The 22,065-nt window shown below is 41.0% G+C and overlaps 2 protein-coding genes across 9 annotated transcripts in view; both read right to left on the reverse strand.

Annotated features, from left to right (window-relative positions):
• Window positions 1-8: 8 nt before the first annotated feature.
• On the reverse strand, window positions 9-6,161 carry LOC133955424 (palmitoyltransferase ZDHHC7-like). Of its 6 annotated transcripts, none has more exons than XM_062390264.1 (7): window positions 5,972-6,161; window positions 3,293-3,610; window positions 3,050-3,174; window positions 2,680-2,809; window positions 2,147-2,228; window positions 1,867-1,997; window positions 9-802 (listed from the first exon to the last, which is right to left on the reverse strand). In XM_062390264.1, the coding sequence occupies exons 2-7, from the start codon at window positions 3,602-3,604 to the stop codon at window positions 623-625; spliced, it is 960 nt and encodes a 319-aa protein (XP_062246248.1). In that variant the 5' UTR covers window positions 3,605-3,610; window positions 5,972-6,161; the 3' UTR covers window positions 9-622. The 6 variants fall into 6 exon arrangements, with proteins under 6 accessions (XP_062246248.1, XP_062246247.1, XP_062246246.1 ...); XM_062390263.1 differs by having other exon boundaries at window positions 3,293-3,613; window positions 5,897-6,161; XM_062390262.1 differs by having other exon boundaries at window positions 3,293-3,613; window positions 5,972-6,160.
• A 5,100-nt stretch (window positions 6,162-11,261) lies between these two features.
• Window positions 11,262-22,065, reverse strand: part of ankrd27 (ankyrin repeat domain 27 (VPS9 domain)) — a 48,918-nt gene continuing 38,114 nt past the window's right edge. Inside the window, exons 18-28 of one of the 3 annotated variants that reach the window (XM_062390071.1) lie at window positions 21,459-21,518; window positions 20,737-20,853; window positions 20,534-20,578; window positions 20,315-20,431; window positions 19,610-19,804; window positions 18,268-18,387; window positions 17,435-17,608; window positions 16,711-16,804; window positions 16,472-16,550; window positions 16,321-16,384; window positions 11,262-15,277 (exon numbers count right to left, since the gene is read on the reverse strand). In XM_062390071.1, coding sequence (XP_062246055.1) covers window positions 14,663-15,277; window positions 16,321-16,384; window positions 16,472-16,550; window positions 16,711-16,804; window positions 17,435-17,608; window positions 18,268-18,387; window positions 19,610-19,804; window positions 20,315-20,431; window positions 20,534-20,578; window positions 20,737-20,853; window positions 21,459-21,518 — 1,680 coding nt within the window. In that variant the 3' untranslated portion in view covers window positions 11,262-14,662. Of the gene's footprint in view, window positions 15,281-16,320; window positions 16,385-16,471; window positions 16,551-16,710; window positions 16,805-17,434; window positions 17,609-18,267; window positions 18,388-19,609; window positions 19,805-20,314; window positions 20,432-20,533; window positions 20,579-20,736; window positions 20,854-21,458; window positions 21,519-22,065 lie in introns of all 3 variants that reach the window. The other 2 variants (XM_062390070.1, XM_062390072.1) reach the window with 2 other exon arrangements.

The following is a 22,065-nucleotide window of genomic DNA, read 5'->3' on the forward strand; positions in this document are numbered from 1 at the left end:
TAAAAATCCCACAGTAACAACAACTTTATTTTTTTTAACAACAATATTCATTAAGATGAGAAATAAAACGATTTAAGATTCATTTCCAGCAACTACTCAAATTGGTGTTTTCATTAGATTTGTCATGCTTTTTACATTTCATTATAGAAACAGAATACAATTACATACACAAAAAACATGCTTTAGAGGAGTGGTTCCCAACAGTTTGACAAAACTAATCTATGATTTAAAAACATTTAGTGTCCAAATTTGAATCACTCACATAAGCTTGAATGATTCATGTGGAAGCAACAAAGATTCTCCACATATCCTGCATCTTTGGCCTGTGAGTAGGTGGAGTAATATTTTTTGCCCCCAGCTGGGATGATGTTCCCCCACCTTTCCTATTCACAGGGTCAGAAAACAAGCGACAGATATGGAGACTCAGCTTTTGCTTAGAGACACTGAACCAGTTTCATTTGGCTCAGAAACAGCCTCAAACCCGAGGGACAACACAGAGGAGTGGAGTGCTCCACAAGCCCAGCTGGACTTTCTGCAGCGCCTTGACTGGAGTGGCTAGTTTCGATTCACCACCACCACCACAAGGAGGTACAATCTCTGTGGGGTGTTTGAATAAGTTGAGTCAGACTGAGAACTCTGCCCCACCCCTCCAGGTGCGTTTAGGTAGAAAGCTTGATAGTCTGAGTCCAGCAAAGGGGCTCATCCAGAGCAAGGAGGGCTGACCTCCAAACACCGACCTCAGGCCTGCCCAGCGAGTCCGACGTTCCCATGTTGGCTTCTCGTTCCTCAAACGCTCAATCTCCTTACAGATAAAGACACACAAACTAATTACACAAAGAATATGAATCTGGAAGATCATTATGATCTGCAGAGCAGACAGACTACACATCAGTGGGTTACTGTCTGGGAGCCAGGCTGGTTTATCTACATGTGCTGTGAGAAGGTATTCAGAGAAAAAAGGAATATACCCACTGCCCGTTGAGTGACAATCTTCATAGCAAAGAGTGACAACTGTTAATCAAGTTAATTAATGAAGCCAAACTATGATTCTGAGTAACACATGAAAAATGACCATGAATGAAAGAAAAAGAGTTAAATTATGAAAAAATAAGATTCAATCACCTTCACGTATATATTTATAAAAATATAATTTAAAGTCAATCTGAGGACCTATTTACATCTGAAGTCTGTCTGCTGTGACCACCTGTGATTAGATCTCACTTCCCAGCTCTATTTTTCAAATACACACGTTTTATCTGTTCGCAAAAATCGATTGTAACCTGTTTTAAACCAGCAGGAGGCAACAATGCATCCTGTGCCTAGCCCATAGACTGTAGGGCCTGGTATTTAAAGAAGTGGGGTCTTCCAGTTCATCCAAATTGGCCAAGATGGTTGGCGCTATAATAATATCTCTCTTTGACCTTTAACAAGTTCTAAGACATGATGGACAAAGGCAGCTTTTATTTAAGCCTCAGAGCTGTCGGGTCATGTTAATACCACATCTGAACAAGGTTTAGAGTGTGAAAAGCACATTGAAGATATTCTACAAAATTCTTTACTTTCTAATGTTGGTATCACACTTCATCACAGTAAACTCATGCCAGTGGGCAAAGACAGTGCAGTTGGTTTAAACACTGTCCAATGTCCCACTCAGTCAGCACATCCTGCTCATTATTCTTTAACGACTAAATTTCAGTAGATAAATAAACAGGTTTTGTGTATGAATATCTGCTGAAGTATTATTTCTAGAAAGATCATTTGTGATTGAGTTGTAAACATACACATAATAGCCACATTATACATCATCATACATTATTATACAACTAAATCCTCAAAATAACAAACACAATGTAAATAAGTCCTCACCGTCTCATCGTTGCAGATGGAGTGGAGCTGAGTGCAGAACATGATGGCTGTGAAGGTGAGGAAGAGGAGGCCTTCCATGCAGAGGAAGATCATCAGCATCATCGTCGCTGGAGGAGAGAAATCGCTGCACTCTGTGCAACGACAAAACAAAAGCAGGCTGCTGTAACAGTTCTCTTAACAGACTCAACATCACATCGTATTCAAAAACCACAAATGTGTGTAAACAGCATTTTATTTTCATTAGAGAAAACCACACTGAGGAAGAAATAGGGATGGTAACCTCTCCACTGGACTCTGATGCACGTGATGAAGTGGTATCCACAGAGAACCAGAGCGTGACCAGAGATTACAGCAATGTACATCTGCGGTAAGAAGAAAATGTATTAAACGTCTGCCTTCATCTCGCAGTGGGATAGACCCCTTGAAGTACTTTTCAACACTTTCAGTCTGCTGTGCAGAATCTTACTAAACATCGAAGCTCCGATTATCTTTCTAACTATTCATACAAATACAACAGCACTAAAAACACACTCTACTCTTTGTCTACACACAAATCTATCACCAACATCACTTCTTTAATCTATCAGGGAGAAGTCAATGGTCTCAGAGAGTTTAGGTCGGCAACTCAGGAGACTGAACATAGACAGAAAAGATAAAAACCATTCAGACTGAAAATAACTATCCAGCCATGTTTTCATTTTCATTTTAAAATCAACACCAGCATCTACTCCCTCTAAAATCTACACACTGCTAATTATCTTCCACTGATACATTTTTGGCCAAAGAGCTCTTAGTTACTTTTAAGCTGCTGACCTCAAATAACCTGGACTTGAAAATGAACTTAACAGTGAAGAGGACGAAGAAGCGCTGGTTCTTCTCTCCGACACAGTTGTTGACCCAGGGACAGTGATGGTCCATCTTTCGGATGCAGCGCTCACAGATACTATAGAAGAAGAGCATGACACCATCACTTAATTTTTTGTGCTCAAAATGACACAAAATAAATACAAACAGACAAAAAACAACCCTCAAGAAGGCACACATGTTCGAATAATCTCCCCCGGCATAACAAATAGTTTATTTACGTTTTTGTAAAATTCCCATATGTCAATGAGCTCACCAGCTGTCCCAGACAGCCAGAAGCTACTGTATTCAGCAGGTAAGAAAAACATCGGGTCACTACCTGCAGTGATGAGCCCTCTCAGGTTTGATGCTGCAGCATTTTGGACATTTGTAGATGACATTTCCTGGCTTCAGTTGCAGACTCTCCAAGTATTTCTTATTGGCGTTTCCTTTTGGAACAGCTCCCTGAGAAAAGGAGGGTGGAAAGAGAGGATTGACAGAGGAGATGGTAAACATATCACACTTGAATTGCAACAAAGTTCCTCTAATTTCTCTATATAAAAAAAAACCTCGGCCTCCTCACTGGGTCAGTCAGCATGGTGCGCAGGTGGGAGGCCAACGCCAGCACGGCCAGGCTGTTGAAGACCACCCCATTGATCACAGCGTACCAGAAGCTCCTGGAGGGAAGCAGCATAACGAAGGTGACCACAAAGTCGCCAAAGAAGACCAGGAACCAGGTGATGAAGGCACACACCATGCCGCAGCAGTCCTGGATGAACCAGAGCTGCTTGCCCTCGCTGTGGAAACTTCTCTCAACCACCTCCTCCTCCTCCTCCTCCCTGTCCAGCAGGGGGTGCTGTTGATCCATGTCCCTCATACGCTTGCTTGAGGACATTGTGCCCTGCTGGAAGTAACACAAGACAAATGTGGATTTCAGCTGCTATTAATAAACATTTTTGCCAAGCCCAAACTTTTTGTATTTACGACCCTGTCGTTGGTTTTATTCATTGGTTGCTAGGTAAAGAATATCAACTTCAGTTCAATTGACATAACAATGATATCGCTTGTCAGAGGTTTAACATACAGTAAACAATTTATAATAATATATAATGCCTTTCAAATTACTCACAGTTACTTTGCAAGAATTAACCTTGCTATGACGCAAGATACATTAAAACAGCAGCAAAGGACACAAGCTCTGCACTATCACAAGCATGGATGTATGTTAGTTTTAGGTTAGAGCTGCCACTGACAACTGTTTTCACCGATCTCTTTTCTTCAATTGATAAATTTATTGTTTTGCTTCCAACATGTCACAAAATTACTGCAAGAATTTTCTTATTTTATCTGACCAACAATCTAAAACACACACTTCTTTTCTTAAAGAATTTGTTTTTCTATTGATTGACTCAGCAATCAATTAGATAACTAGAATGTCACTCAATATAGCGCACACCTCTACCAAGGCCTAAAAGTCCTCTTAAAATTCAATCAAGCCACACTAGATGTGTACACACTCAAAGGTATCATTTCCTCAAATATGCGTTATTTATTTAAACAACAACCATGAATGAATTCCTAAGAACCATAATGTCCTATCTCCCTCTGTTAAAGAGATAAAAGATTTCTGAATGAGCCTATTTGTCTGGAGTTCTTCCTTGGTCCATACACAATTCTTCCACCTAGTTTCAAAACAATCAGAAAACCTAACCTCCCTGACAGAGAGAATTACTGCAGATCTATTGTAAATTGCTGCAGATGTAGTTTGCAGTGAAAGAGAGAAACCGCTTGAGTGCAGACTCAGGATGATACAAACTTACTTCGAAGGGACTCTACTTTATGACATTATCTATTCTTCATTTCGCTTCATGGAGTCACAGGCTATTTTCAATCTGGGTTACATCGCTGTGGAAAGCAGAATAAAGTTGTACTGTTGCTGAATAAGTTTTAAACCTTTTCGGTTTGTCTATGATTGAAACAGAGCAGTTAGCTTTACCTTTCACTGTGCACAAAGGTTCATTAAAGTTGTGTTTTCTAATATCTTTTACTTGTGAATCAAAGGAGAGAGCAGTATTTATTTGGGGCCCTTGTCATTTAACTTTGCATATGTCTCATCTATCAACAAGGTTTCATTTAAATATCAGTTTGAAACCAAAGCAAACACAAATGTTACAATAAATACAGAGATTATAGGAAACTATAATAAATAAGGCTAGAGAATTAAATTCTGAGGGTTATCAGATGGTTAACAGGTGGTTAAGACCCAGGTACCATCGTCTGTTCAGTACTTTAGATTGAACATTACTTAAATGGTTATTTAAATATGAAAATGGTCAGTCTCTGTTATCTATGAACTAATAATTTTACTACTTGCTTCAGCACTACTGGAGAGTAACTAGTAACTGTAGCTACGCGATAAGATAAAATAAAATACACATACTAGCAGCACAAGGAAGTAGCAGCGAAAAGGGGAAGAGGAAAAATGTAGGAAGAAACAAAAAATAAGAATAGAAACAAGAATTTAGAAAGAAATTGATAGAATAGAAATAGCATATGTAATAAAAAAAATGAAATGTCCACAAGGCTGGTTGTCTAAATGTGCAATATAAAAAGGTAAAAGTTGTGCAATTGTGCAATAAACAATATGGGCGGGTCTTTCTCGGGTTATGGCTTGTGATTGAATTACAAATTATGAAACAGAAGAAGCCATTGAGTTGCCTACAAATATAATTCATCTTACATTACAATCCATATTTGTTCGTGCATCTGCACCGTCCTCTGCTCACAAGTCCATCTGCAGATGTTACATGTTGATGTCCACCCCTGCTTAGCTTCTTATCCTGTTGCACTACTGTCTTCTTCACTTTCACTCAATTTGCACATAGCAGTTGTGTTTATTTTGCAGTCTCTTTTTACTGTGGACTGTTTGTTAAGGACAATGAGCGCAGTTAACACACAAACAAGACACACGATGCTGATTCTGAAATAGAAATACTGCAGGAAAGGACAAATTACTCGGTACTAAGTAACGTTAGCATAACACGCCAGACAGCGCCCAACAGCTGAATGGATGAGGCACAGTATACGAGACAAAGTGAAGCTTTAAATAAAGCAGGTATCTTTACACTACGACACCAGAGGTACCAGAGAGACACAACAGTGAACGCAAGGCAGCCAAGTAGCTAACCTGCCCTCGCTGCTAACACGTCCAGCTGTCATGTCGTTAGCTCGGGAGGCTGTGGATGGTTTTCAGGGTCCTCACCTGGCAATGGAAACACACACAACAGACGCGACGGAAACTGCAGGACCTTTCATTATCCAGCTGACGGTAGAAAACCCTCACGTTGTGGACACGAGCAGCACCATATTAATTTTCGGAGTTTTTAAAAGGTTGACAAATAAATAATGACCAGTATTCTACAAGCTCTTTCTTCCCAGGAGCAACCGCCCCTGCCCTGACGGTGATTGGCTTAGGTTTAATAAAGAGGCACGATGATTGGCTACGCTTAAGGAGGCATATCAGGGTAAGCCAATCAGAGGCAGGGTAGCTGCCGTTCTTCCTCCGCCAAGGGTGAGGAGAAATAACGGGTTCTTCTTTCATTTCACTAAGACCTGTATTTTACGAAATTTAGAAAGTGTAAATGTATTTTCTGCCCTCCGTCCATTTCGTCCCGTTTGATTTGGAGGAATTGTTTCCCCTCCATGGTCCCGATCACCAGCGCCTCTATGAAAGCTTCTCAGCGTTTTATAACCAGACCCCTGTCTGTCTAAGTTAAATACATCTACAACCAGACCTTTGCTCAAACCCAGAGACAATCATTTTCATTTAGTATAAAAACTGTCCAAATTAAAACCCAGATCAGTTACTGGAGTAGAAGTACCAATACCACATTTGCTAAATATTTCATTGCAACCAAAAGCCATGGATTAAAAATCCTAAACAAGCATCAGTATTAAAAAACAGGTCTGACAAATGACCTCTCCTACATTGAGTCATGGGTGTTTCAGCGGTATTTTACTGTTGCAGGTACTTCAAAGTAGGCAGTGGCAGTTCTACATGGAATTGTGCCTATAGGCAAGACCCTCTCCGAGCAGCGCCCGGAGAGTGTCCCCCCCCCATGTTAAAAAATTAAAAATAAAAGTGCATGCAATACGCTTCCGTATTCTTCTGTTGATTCTTTTTTTTGCCATTGAAATAGGCCATCACTTCTCAAAATAACTTCATGACTTTAATGCTGTATCTAGACCCACATACATAAATCGATTTTGTCCTGTATTGTTAAATGTTAGAATATAAAATTTAATCAAAAGGCTGTTATGTGGGTTGGAACTTCTAGCTCTAGGTCCCACCCTCCTCCTTTGATGTGCCCGCAGGATGATGTGCGCCCCACAATGATGTGCGGCGCACATCCGCGGGAAGATGTGCACCAGGATGAAGTGCGCCACACGATGATGTGCGCTGCACAACGATGTGCGCCCGAGGATGATGTGCGCTGCAGGATGATGTGAGCCAGGATGATGTGCGGTGAAGATGTGCAGTGTGGCGCAGGATGATGTGCGCCACAGGATGATGTGCTGTGATGATGATGTGCAGCAGGATGATGTGCGGAGCAGGATGATGTGCGCCACAGGATGATGTGCTGTGATGATGATGTGCAGCAGGATGATGTGCGCAGCAGGATGATGTGCTGTGATGAGGCGCCTGAGGATGATGTGCGCTGCAGGATGATGTGCGCCAGGAAGATGTGCGCAGCACCATGATGTGCGCAACAGGACGATGTGCGCCAAAGGATGATGTGCTGTGATGATGATGTGGGCGCAGGATGATGTGCGGTGATGATGTGCGGAGCAGGATGAAGTGCGCTGCAGGATGATGTGTGCTGCACGATGTGCGCCACATGATGATGTACCCCGCACTATGATGTGCTCCGAAGGATGGCCACAGGACGATGTGCTCTGCAGGAGGATGTGCGGCACAGGATGATGTGCACCGCATGCTGATGTGCGCGGCAGGATGATGTGCGCTGCAGGATGATGTGTGGCGCAGGATGAAGTGCGCCACAGGAAGATGTGCGCAGCACGAAGATGTGCGCAGCAGATGTGCGCAGATGTGCGCCACAGGATGATGTGAGCAGCAGGATGATGTGCACCAGGATGATGTGCCGCAGGATGATGTGCTGTGATGATGATGTGCAGCAGGACGATGTGCGCCAAAGCACCATGATGTGCACCGAAGGATGAAGTGCACCACAGGAAAATGTGCGCAGCACGATGATGTGCGCAGCAGATGTGCGCCGATGTGCGCCACAGGATGATGTGAGGCAGGATGATGTGCACCGCAGGATGATGTGCCGCACGATGATGTGCGCAGTAGGATGATGTGCTGTGATGATGATGTGCAGCAGGATGATGTGCGCTGCACGATGATGTGCGCCGCCTCAGGACGATGTGCGCTGCAGGAGGATGTGCGCCGATGTGCGCCACAGGATGATGTGAGCTGCAGGATGATGTGAGCTGCAGGATGATGTGCGCAGCAGGATGATGTGCGCTATAGGATGATGTGCGCAGCAGGATGATGATATGCGCTGCACGATGATGTGCGCAGCAGGATGATGTGCGGTGATGATGATGTGCGCCGCAGGACGATGTGCGCTGCAGGATGATGTGCTCCAAAGGATGAAGTGCGCCACAGGATGATGTGCGCTGCATGGTGATGTGCGCTGCGCCGCAGGACTTTGCGCTGCAGGACGATGTGCGCAGATGTGCTCCACAGGATGATGTGCGTTGCAGGATGATGTGCGCCACAGGATGATGTTGGCCACAGGATGATGTGCACTGCATGATGATGTGCATCAGGACGATGTGCGCCAAAGCACCATGATGTGCACCGAAGGATGAAGTGCACCACAAGAAAATTTGCGCAGCACGATGAAGTGCACCACAGGAAAATGTGCGCAGCACGATGATGTGCGCAGCAGATGTGCGCCGATGTGCGCCACAGGATGATGTGAGGCAGGATGATGTGCACCGCAGGATGATGTGCCGCACGATGATGTGCGCAGTAGGATTATGTGCTGTGATGATGATGTGCAGCAGGATGATGTGCCGCACGATGATGTGCGCAGTAGGATGATGTGCTGTGATGATGATGTGCAGCAGGATGATGTGCGCTGCACAATGATGTGCGCCGCCTCAGGACGATGTGCGCTGCAGGAGGATGTGCGCCGATGTGCGCCACAGGATGATGTGAGCTGCAGGATGATGTGAGCTGCAGGATGATGTGCGCAGCAGGATGATGTGCGCTATAGGATGATGTGCGCAGCAGGATGATGTGCGGTGATGATGATGTGCGCCGCAGGACGATGTGCGCTGCAGGATGATGTGCTCCAAAGGATGAAGTGCGCCACAGGATGATGTGCGCTGCATGATGATGTGCGCTGCGCCGCAGGACTATGCGCTGCAGGACGATGTGCGCAGATGTGCTCCACAGGATGATGTGCGTTGCAGGATGATGTGCGCCACAGGATGATGTGGGCCACAGGATGATGTGCACTGCATGATGATGTGCGCCGCAGGATGATGTGCGCCGCAGGATGATGTGCGCCGCAGGATGATGTGCGCCGCAGGATGATGAGTGCCGCAGGATGATGTGCAGGAAAATGATGACTGATCCTCCCCATCAGACACGTGCACAGACGTTTTGGGCGGCAGCTGCTCAAACCAAAAAAAAAGGGCACCCATCGCCAAAATTATTTATGAAATAAAATAATAGTGAATAAATAAAAAACACAGTAGGAAATTTTTGTCTTATATATTTATTTTGTTAACAGACTAACTCAAATTATCAAATTGAGTAAATAAATGACAGGCAAAAACAGACAAAACAAGGCCAACTGACAGAGTTGAAGCATAAGCAGCATTACATTAATAATATACCACAATATACCTCACCAGACTTTCATGTAGCTCAACTTAAGACCTACCTTTCATTTCAATAATGACGATTCTAAATGAAACAAAACTAGTGAACTTGTCTAATTTGTAGAACAGTAAAATTGCCTTTAATTTTCTGTCTGCCTGCCTCTCTCTCTCTCTTCATTAAACATGACAAACGTCAGTAAACAACTGGATAAGGCTTTGAAATCACGGATTTCGTGAGTTTTTTGTTTGTTAATTTATCACCAAACAACGTCGGAGGATTGCACAAACACCGTGATTACCTGTTTGTCTGATGCTGCGGTTCAGAGAAGAAGTGGCTGCAGCCGATTCGCGCTGAGCACTGCATGAGCACTGAGTGATATCAAAACACAATTGGGGGGAATTAATGACAGAGAGAGTAATTTTTATTTCTTAAATATTGATGAATAATATTGTATTATTATATATTATTATATATATTATATATATATTTTGATATATATATACTTTATTTTCTATTTTAAATTTTGATATTCTATTTTATTCTATTTTATATTATTTCTATTTTATTTTATAGGCTGTAATTGCGGTAGCATTGCTAGAAGAGAGCCTGAGACTCAAGCATTTCACTGCCAGCGACTGCTTAATGTTATTGTTGTGCATTTGACAATAAAAAAATCTTGAATCTTGAATCTTGATCTTGAATGAAGAAAAAATTGGGCTCCAGCAGAAGGGGCACTTTTCTCATCCAGGGCAAAAGGGCCAGGGCTCTATTTTTGAGAAGTATTTATCTCCGTGTGTCAGTAAGACTTGATTTTCAGTCCTTATGGTAATATGGCACTCTTTTCTATTAACCCTGTAACGTAAAATGGAATACCTACATTAAATAATCACTTATAAATGCTTGAATTCACTAAATATGAAAATGTATCTACTCTTGATTCTGCAACTTAGAAAAACCTTTGAGTTCATAAGATCTCACTTATGAGTGTGTCCTTTAACTGAATGAGCCTTGTGATTAAACTATGTTCTCAATGTCTCCAAAGTCAAGACTGAACATTGAGCCAACACAGATGGAATCAATCAATCATATTTTTCTATTTGTCTCATTATGCTTCAGAAGATTCTACATCCTCTGCCCTCAACCGTTAAGAGTGAGGCAAAACTACCCCAAAACATTTTGACGGGAAAAATAACTGTTAGAAGGAGCCACATGGGAGAGTTTGTATTCCTTCATGTGCTGAGAAGAAAATGCAGTTTTTTCAACAGTTCATGTGATCATATGTTCAAAAGCTACACAAATGCTTCCAAAAGGTACCTTCCATATTAAATGAGTCAAATTGTAGATATTTGTGTGTAATACTAGGCTGCACCCACACAGCTCAGTGTGAACTCAGAGTTTAGAAGAGCAGTCTAATGTGTCACAGGAAAACATGATGTGACTTAACAGATGTGAACTTTTGCAAGATATTTAATTCTTGAACTTGTTAAATATCTTGTAAAATACAGAGAAATTGAAAATAAAAAACATATCAGTGCTTCCAAGTATTTAACGATAAAAGATATGGTTCCAAAACAATAATAGAATGTGCTTGTAAGTTTCAGTAAAACATTAAACACCACAGAAAAAATGATTAGTGTAAATCATAGTTCAAATCACAGGTTTATTATTGGTTATTTGGGAGTGAATTAAATGAGGCACATTCACTCATGATTAAGACTCATTGCTGGGTTTGAAATTTGAAACAAAAAGATGCTTCGGTGTGTGACAGGGTAAACACAGACAGAGGGAGAGCACCGTGTCAACCTGGTGAACAGTCACAGAGGGAACTGGGGCAGTGAGCATCACCTTGATTCAAACTGTATGCAATCAAATACATATAGTTAGGTAAGTGAGGTGTGAGAAGTTTACATTAATGTGACCAGTCTCACTGAAGGGGACAATTGTACAGTACTGCCCTGTACATTTTTATATTGTAATACAGTTTTCTTGAAATGGTTTTGAATAGTTGTTATAGGAGCAACCTGCTGGTCGTGCATGTTTTATTGGCTCCTCTATGTTTCACATCACCGCTGGTTACTGTTAAAACTCATACCATCTGTTGTTAGTTTCGTCTCTTCACGGGCAGTTATTCATTTAATTTCATTCCATTGTATTGTATAACTGAGCTGCAGTGACTTGAAACGGGCTTGAGATGGGTTAAAACATCAATACTGAATAAATACAGAGAAGAGTTTGTTTTTACCAGTATTATATCTTGATGCCAAAACTTCTAGTCAAATATAAAACGTTACACTTGAGTACATTACTGAACAATTCACAAATGTAAACTTGAACTTTTGCTAGTTATTTACTAAAATTGTACTTAAACATAATAGATCCGTCACTTTATTTCTCATCGAATTAAAAGTGCATAAAAACTTAAATCAAACCTTTATATACACCCACAGTTTTGATGTAGAAGGAGCAGTTATTAAGTGGATAAAGCTGCTATACATACACATCAAAGCTGCCAATTTACTAAGTTCTAACAACCAACTAATGATTTTAGTTTGTTTTCCCAGACAGTTATGTTTTCCCATCACAACCTCTGCAGTCTTGTTTATCTGATAGTCAGATAAGAAAAATTCATAATGGTAGATGAAAATCTTTTTACCTGTGGATGACATTTTCTTGCATGAACCGGCAATATATAGTAGTAGGGGGCTCAGCTTCTATTTATCACGTTGAATGAGGATTATATCAACACATTTTTGTGGTTAAAGGTGCTACGTGTACTCTGTTTGTTGTCAGGAGCAGGCGGTGGTGATGGTTTCTTGCCTAACTTGTTGGTTAATTAGCAGGATTACACAACACCCACACAACTGATTTCCACAAAACTTGGTGGAGGGATGGGAAATGGGCCAGGGACCTTTTAGGGTGGCTCCAGACAAAGAGATGTATTTAACATTCTCACCAGTTTCCAAGAGAATAATGCATGAATGTTGATGAAGCAAATCAGGCATATTTAGAGTTTGTGGTGCAGCTTCACTGAATTTAAATGACTGTTGGTCCTCTTGTTCCAGCCACTTAAAACGTATGTTTTAAAAGTGATATATAGCTATATCTATTATTATTATAATTATTATTATTGTTGAGCATTCTTTTCATATTCTACCTAAACTGTACCACATATATGTATTGACATAATATACAATAGGTTAAATGTGAAAAGACATATGCATATACTGCAAATACTGTATCTGTAAATTACTTCACACTGCATTACAGTGACAGTTAAAAAAGTAATACACATGCTTCTGACAATTGGCAGCAAGTTTCAGGAATCAAACTCAAGTGGCTGAAATTAACTGAAAATCTGACGATAAGATTTGGAAAAACATCTACAGTGATTGATTTGTAGAGAATGAATAAAAGCATGCAGAGCCAGATGTGTGATCCTTCAACTTTATCCATGTCTGGGAAGAAAACACATTCTCACATTCAGGAGAAGTCGAACCTCTCTGAACACACAACACCCTCCCAACAACACAGTCATAAATAAAATTTAAATGTATCCAAATAATGAAACACTACATGGAGTATTACGATGTTAAATGGGAGTGAAAAAAATAGAGAGCCACTCAAACTGTAAATCAAATTCAACCCTGTAATCTATCTAATGTGTAACATTCAAGTAAAACAAAGCTCAGATTAGAGCTGCACTCTAATGGCTTTACATTAAGCTAAAGCAACAACATTCAAACAGTATCAAACTAAAACATCATCAGTTTGCTTCCCTTTTTCTTTTTGTTTAGCCAAGACGTAGAAGTAAGTGCTTCAAACTCAGGAGAGGAGGGGGAGTTAGAGAAGCTGCTTCAGGGTGGACGAGGGAGGGGGAGGGAGAAATCCTCAGCTCTGTTAGTATCACTGCTCAAGTCACAATGAAATTATACTTTAGCAGAATCTTATAAATCCATATTAGCTATGGAAAAATCATGTTGAGGCTCGATTTAATGAAGGGAATCATTCAGCCCAGTAAATTTAGCACAGTGTTTGCATTGTTAAAGACAATCAGGACACAACAATTTGAAAAACGCCAGGTCCTAAACATGTTTATATGTATTCAGTTGTGTTGTGGATGTTTCTCAATTAAGAAATGTAAGTCAACAGGATGTTTGCTAGGATGGAAAAGATTATTGCATTTTAGTGCATCTACTCATACATATACAAATTAACTCCTGAAATGTGTTCCTTCAAATCCAAGAATTTCTCGAGTTTAAAAACAACGACAGAAAGGGAATCTGTGGATTTATGTGTGCTGTCAGAAATGTGTAACGGAAACCACTACACACCTTTTACACTTCATTGTGACTTTAAAGGATCAGTTATCCCAAATTACAAAATATATTTTCACTTTACCTTTCATGCAGAAACTGGTAGGTATTTGGTTCATCCCAGTTTTGAGTCAGTCTCTAAGATTTCTGCCCCCACCTCTGCACAGTGCAAGTGGATAGAAACAACATCCCTATCTGCCACAGTTTTGTGGTTACTTCACTGGAGAAGACCAGATCTTACTGTGAAGATCTTTTTTAATACAACACATTTCAGAAGGTGCACTTGCTAAACCCTGATGTATGATGTTGTAACTCTGCAGTTGAAAGCGCTGCAGTGGAGACAGGATAACGTTATTGCTGCTGTGATGGCATTGAATAACCTGACCATACAATTCTGAACCTGTGTGCACTGTTGTGTCTGATTAACTGGACCTCATGGATCATTGTCTTACGCCCACATCATTGCAGCACTGTATTATTTTATTACAATGCTGTTTTTGGACTGAATAAATGAAAAGAAGAGACCAATTCTAGTCCTACAAAGTTATATAACTCCCTTCATCTCTATTGTAATGGAGTGGAGGCAGAATTTTTAACCTGCAATACAACTACAGGTACAGTAAGTGATCACATAGGTTCTTTCAAATATGATTGAACTCTTTATCTTGTGTGGTTCCTGTGAAGTAAAACTGTATAAAGTTTTAGCTCCAACCAGCTTTTAGTTGAATCCATTTGACTGTTGGATGGCGGGGTGGTGGTCAGCGGTGTGGGTGGGATTAGAGTTTCCATCTTTGACTTCTGAAGTCAAGGGCTCTGTGTCGATGCAAGACTGAGTCTGGTCGTCACACGGCTCCACCAATGTTCCGCTCATGGGCTGGAGGCTTTGGCTGTTGGCGTGAGACGGCTCCTCTGACTCATGTGAAGCAGAGAGGTTAGCGAGGATGTGTGTGGGAGGGGCTTCAAACAAATAATCGGCATGTGATGACGTGTTGGATGGCGGAGATGGGGAGATCTCACTACCGGTGCTACAGCTCGAGACATCCGTGGAGTGAGCTTCATCTGTGTCTCTGGACGTGTGAACACCTACTGACAGAGTTTCCTCAGCTGTTCTGGGGGCGTGTGTGTCTTCGGTCTGATTGTTCTCTTTCTGGGTGCATTCAGATGTATTGCAAGTTGGAAAAGACACCAGCCGCTTTATTGTAGTTTCTCCAGAGTCAAGGGTGTGACAGCGTCCCAGGGGCCGCTCTCCCCGCCGGGGCCCGGGGTCGCAGCTTCCGGATGGACTACTGCCCTCTACTGTCTCCCCTCGCCTCAACTTTCTCCTGTCTGGATTCTTCTGTGAAGAAACAAGGTTCTGTTTTACTGTTACTGTCATTCATCCTCATACCTAGAATACAGCTGAGCTAAATATCATTCCACACTGACTAAAGGGCAGAAAATAGTGCAAAATGACATGCATCATAAAATGAGTGCAGGTGATTAAGTTGCTGTGTGCACAGCCGTATGTTAACACAGCAAATTGTGTTAGCATACATTGGCACAATAAATAAACAGATTACCAATGAACCCCACCTCTTGCCCCTTGTCAGCTGGGATCAGCTCCAGTCTCCCCATGACCCTCAAAAGAATACGCATATAAGTGGTATAGATATTGGATGGACAGATGCCACTCCAACTCTAAAACTGTAAGGTACTGTCTAAGAACATGCTCAACCATGTTTGCTTTTTTGTGAAATTCAACAAATTCTCCATTGTTGATTATCATACATTTAATTTTATTCTGAATATATATGCATGTATTTGACATAAAATCTGTATTATTTTCATGATTTCTGAGATGTCTTCAAAATACTAGAAATATGATAAAAATCTCAGAATGGTATTGCCCAGAAACATGCAAGATGTTTCACCGCCACACTGACGAGAAAGTATGATTTATTTTTACAATTAGTATAAATGTCAAATTTTATTCGACTTTCACTTTATTTTCTTTTGTAAAGACAGAATTTGAATAAAGGGAAATTTCACCAATTTGAAAGACAGTATTTAAAAATACCAGCCATGTTAATATAATATTGTAAGAATTTATAAGAGCATTCAAGTGTACAGCTGATGATGATATGTCAGTATTCTGTGAGCTATGGTGTAATTAAGTGAAGCAGAAACTGGTGAATGAAAACATAAATGGTCGGTCACTACTTTCCATCCTCTGTAGACCACGAATGTCTGTTAACAGTTATGGAAATCTATCCATTTGTTGTTGAGGTATTTCACTATGGACTGAATAGGTGGACTGATGACTTCTCGTTGGCCTTGTTGTGGCCAATACATGCTCACATAAGGAGTGCAACAGTGAGAATGTGCACAGTATAATACCTGGTTCAGGGTTGGTGAACACCTGGGGGGAGAACCAGAGGAACCTTTCTTCATCTGCTGCATCCTGAGTTAAAGGACATTAACACAAAGTTTAAAAACGGCTTTTAAATAAGCAAAGTCTATAGAACTCTAGAATAACAAGGCAGTGTACCTGCTGATGGACTGAGCCAGTTTCTGTCTCCTGCCACTAGAGTGATCCTGCAGCTTTAGACGCTGCACAAATGAATGAGCTGTAGTGGTGACAACAGAGAGAGATCATATCCTGATTAACTACTGACACAGTAACTGACAAAAATGCCTGAAATGAGAAGAACAATAAGATGTAAAAGGTGTCTTCTCATCAAAGAGGATTCGTGGCAGCTTGGAAATGATCAATGCTGATAATATTACCAAGAGCTCCTTTGGGCACAGAGAGGAGTTTGATGGGTTCATCATCAGGGGAAAGTCCAGACGCCTTCTGCAGAGCTCTCAGGATCTCAGTGTTCTGCAGAGGAGAAGAGGAATCAGTGTTACGGCAATCAATCTTTCTAATCCTGCTTCAGGTTATTTGTACATTTCTCCACCAACCACTTTAATTTACAGTTGATCTTTAATCCTGTTGACCCATGGAAAATCAAATCACAACTGACAATAACTTTCTGATGTGACATATACAGGAATATTCTTTTAAAGGCATCTGACTTGTAAACAATGAGTGCACTAGACAGGAAAAGGAGTCAGTCTAACAAAAGTAAAGAATTATGTGTCGTTCTTGGCGCCGCTTTGTGCCAGGGCGCTAAAAGTAAAACTGTCGGAAATGACTCAATTATAATTCCACAAGTTACAGATTTGTATTTCATTTCAGGTTTGGTAAGACATGATTGATCTTAATTTGTTTGGACACTGCTATTACTGAAATTTCTTTTAATTCCACCTCAATGTAGCCACAGTGATACTTTTCTGTCGGCACTCTTTGTCAAGCAGGAACACTCCTAAATACACCTGTCCAACAAGTGCCTCATTCCTCTAATCCTTTATCATGAATCTAGAAAACAATTTGTCATTTACAGGACATTTAAGAAACATATATATATATTCATATATTTATACATATATACAGTGTTCGCAGGACCACCTTTCCACCCAGTTCGTAGGCGCAGTCCAGTGGCGTCCTCTGCCTCTTGTTTCTTAGGCCGGCTGAGGCTCCACTCCTCAGCAGCAGCTCCACCAGTGCCTGGTTTCCGCCCCGCACCGCCTCATGGAGAGCCGTGTTCCCCTGAAGGTTTGCTACGTTCACCAGGGCGTTACTCTGCAAACACACATTTTACATCTCTTAGAAAAGTTATCTTTCTGAAGTTCCTACACTGATGTTTGTTTGAGTGTTCATTTTCTGATAACTTTGGTTTTAATTATTCATTTGGTGCCATAAGAACAGGGTGAAATGTAATGATCGACACTTGAGATTGACTCGCAATTGGACGAGCGAATGCATGGGTGGGACCTTGATACAGTCACTGTGTGGAATATGTAAGATTCTTGGTTTCAGCAGTTTGTTTGCTGTGTCATACAGACACTGGTGATTTTAAACATTAATGTTCCTCGTGGCACTATTCATTGAAACATATTAAATAAAAGGAGCCTATTGTTGGATTATTCCTACAGTGTATACAGATTTTTTTTCCTTTTGTCTCCGTCATGCTGCGAGGGAACAATAGTTTTTATTGACGGATCTGCTATAAGAACATTCTGCTCATCTTAATGGATTCCCTTCTGCATAGGAGATGAATAAGCTATTTATCATCTTTCTCTTTCTGAATTCTCTGCAGCATATAATTCAGACTTGACTTGTTGAAAGAGCTACAACAATGTTGATGGGTCCAACCCAATAAAGTTGCAGTCATGGTGTTTAAATCAAAGTGAAATTGGTTTAATTCATATGTGTTGAACCAAAGCCGCAGTTGTGTTTACCTGTAAGAGGATAGTTACTATCTCCAGGTTTCCACAGAGACAGGCAAGTATCAGAGATGTGTTTCCATAGTGATCCTTTTTATTCAGTTTTGCATTGCACTCAAGCAGGAACCTCACCACCTACACACATGAAAGACACAAAACACACTCAGTCACTTCATCATTTTGATTCAAAATCCTTCACAGCAGGGGAACAGAAGCCAGCATAATTTGAAACTTTGTGCAGACACATTCTAATCCTGGGTGTGAACAGTCAGACTGGGACAGCTGTCCACTTATGATCTGAACACCTGAAACAGGTGCTAATACCTGGGCTGACTGTGTGTGCAATGCCAACTGTTCACCAGACGGTGGGGCCACAGAACCTGACAAAACCGATGAACCAGACTTCCTTATTCCAGAGAAATGATCAGAGTGGTGGCTGACCTACTTCTACAAACCTACACTTTTTATCACTAGGGTGAAACAACAGAGTAACACAGCGCTGTGACCTGCTGCAGGAATCCTGCTGCCATACTAAACACTGAGGCTGAGCCTGCATCCACATTTCAACAGATTTTCTTCAAGATTTCATATAATAATGAAATTAAATTAAAAAACAAAATAAGAACATATGGATTATAGAACTGTTGACTGATTTTATCAGGGTAATGAGTAACACGTAACTGATTTCTGGATTTCTATCTTTAGATAAATTAAATAAATTCATCTACTGCCAGAGATTATTCTTATTTAGAGCTACAGTAGCATTAACATCAGTGCTTGTAGGAAGCCACTACGAAGTGAAATTCTTTATACAAATATATTGAATAGTATATTCTTTAGGATATACTTTTGCATTGCAAGTGATAAAAGAGTTAAAACACACATTCTGGTATTAGTATTATTGTAACTACTGTAATACATATATATATACACACTTATTAAAACCAGAGAGTTCACACTGATTTAAGAACACAATTCCAAACAAAAGCATGAGACTGGTTACCCAATTGATTTAAAGGAAATATCCTTGCAAAATATCTACTACATATAAGTGACATATTGATATAAAATGATGTTGACATTCAAATAGACATCTTCTCTTGCATCCAAATAGTTTTTGAGATCAACAGACCCCTGAGTAACTTCACAGAACAAATCAAACTCCCTGAGCTAACTTAAATGCTATATTTTTACACAAGTATTTTAATGTGGCAGTTTGAATTGTAAAATCTCTGCAGTGCAGTACTTTTACAAAATAATAAACCTAATGGCAGAAAAATAAATAATAGAAAAATCAGAAGCAGTTGGACACTGTGAAACAGCATCGCTCCTTTAGTCAACCACTTCCCACCCCTACCTGGACGTGGCTGTTTTGAGTGGCCAGGTGAAGCGGCATGGCGTTCTGGTTCGTGCGGGCGTTGACGTTGGCCCCGTGGCGGATCAGTTGGGCAGCCAGTGCCGAATGGCCGTGCAGGGCGGCAACATGGAGTGGCGAGAAGCCTTCAGCGTTACAGCTGTTAACACTGAGAGCTCCAGCCTGCAGAACAGACAGCTGCAAGACACAAGGAGGACAGAGGGTCAGATTTGTTCAGGCAATGCAAAGAAGCAGGACACATCCGAAGGACTGAAGTCATGTTTTGTGTCCTTTTGGCTGCAAACAGACCAGTTTGTTATTGCTTTACTTTAGCGCTCACATGAAGCATTTATAGCTAGTATGTAAAGGTTTAATAAGGGGTTAATAAAAACCTTTACTGTTACAATAGCCAATTACATTAATATAATACATTTTTTATCTTACTATATTCATTATATTTTATTAAATTTATCTTTACTTCTTTGTTTTACTGTATATTTTATAATTCTTTGCTTTCATGTCAACTATTTTGTTGCATGTTATTATGAATTGTACGGTTCAAATAACTGATGGGCTACCATGACTAATACATTAACTAACACTTTGATCTGCTTACAACTGCATAATGGAGTTTCTTAAACCCTTGTGTACTGCTTACAACTGTGAGTATATGGGAATTTAATGTTACTGCCTGATGAGCTGTCACACCTTCTGAGTGGGGGCACAGTTTCGACACTGACAAAGCGGATGACAGAGCAGAGCCTCAGACAGGAGCTCTTCTTCATCTTCCTCTTCCTCATCCATCCACTCCAGCAGGTAACGCACCTGAAACAGACACACACACACACACACTCAGATGAAGTCAACAGAACATGGTGTTCAGGTAGTAATGAGATGTTGACCGCTGCTGTTTAACTTTGCCCTCACCATCTCCACATCACCATCTGCCACAGCACGCAGCAACTTCTCCACCTGCCAAAGAGCATCATCATGATTATTGTCGAGTTTTTGAATTATGTCGCTTCCTAGTTGTTGATCTTTAGTTTGTGGTGTCTGATCAGTGGATGATGTTGAGGTGAGATGGGTGTGTTAGGTGTGTCTCCTGTACTATCAGCCTTTTCCCCTGTTACCTCTCTGTGTCGGACCCGTTCTCCCTCCGGTTTGGCCTCGGAACCCAGAGAGGAGGTGCTGGAGACTGAGGAGCGACGGCTGCTGCAATCTGAGGCCAGAGGGGAGCGACTGGGAGACTGTGATAAAGAGGAGGTAGAGGAGGAGGGAAATTACAGATATATTCATGTACAATATTAGCAGCATTTTACTGTTGATGTATTTCAATCCTAAAAAGTTTTTTCCTACAAACAAAAATGTCTTTGGTCCGTAAGAATATTTAAAGATTCATGTTATATATCGTTTGTTTTTTAAACTAAGACAGAAAAATTAAGGGGCATTGCGGCCCTAGAAGTAAGAAAAATGTAGCTTGACGTATACAAAATAATAGTGCAGAAAACAAGTAAAATACTTTATTACTTAATTTATTTTACCAGTGATTATAGCAAAAAAAAAAGTCAACTGGTCATCATTGTTGTGACGCTGCGACTCCCTCATGTTGGCATGAAAACACTTGAAGTATTTTAGTCCTCTGAAACAGACTGCTGCGGCTTGCTTCATTGAGCTTTGTTTCTAAAGCATAAGGTGGAACCGAACACACCCTTGAAGTGGTAGATGTCGCAGGAGAAAACTTAATGAGTCATGGAAGAATTTTTTTTGCAGAAAGCAAATAGAGTTAAAAAATGGTAGTGAATTTCTAATCTCATTCTAGACTGAATCAAACTCATAAGTAGATCAGACTCACATCAATTCGGCTGCCTCTGTGATGATGGCAGTTCTGACTTAACTGCAACAAAGTGAGTATCTACAGGAAAATAAGAATGAACACACACACACACACACACACACACACACACACACACACACACACACACACACACACACACACACACACACACACACACACACACACACACACACACACACACACACACACTTAGGTATTAGAATCATTATTGTAATTTTTAAATCCTTATCAATTGGGAAATTGCTACATTTGTGGGTCTCTCTCCATACCCCTAGGTTTGAAGTGAGGGCTATGCCCTCAGCCAGTAACCCTTTGTCCCAACAGGTATTAGGAAAGGCTGCCCCTTCACGTGAATGCGCAAAACGAAGGGGAAGGGCTAAAGGCTGAATTATAGTCCAGCGACTGCAACCCCGGAAGGCCACGCAGCTGCATCGACGGACTCGTTTTGGTTTGTACTTCTCTAACGTGCTGCGCGTGTTGCAACGCAATTCACCGCCAGAACACTAGGCGGAGTAACGTTTTTTTTCAAAGACAAAACACACAAAGAAGAGCTGTCTTTTTCTTAGTCGACTGTTTATTTACATCGCCACTCCGGCTCCTCATA

The sequence above is a fragment of the Platichthys flesus genome, chromosome 6 (assembly GCF_949316205.1).
Source record: "Platichthys flesus chromosome 6, fPlaFle2.1, whole genome shotgun sequence".
Lineage (NCBI taxonomy): Eukaryota > Metazoa > Chordata > Actinopteri > Pleuronectiformes > Pleuronectidae > Platichthys > Platichthys flesus.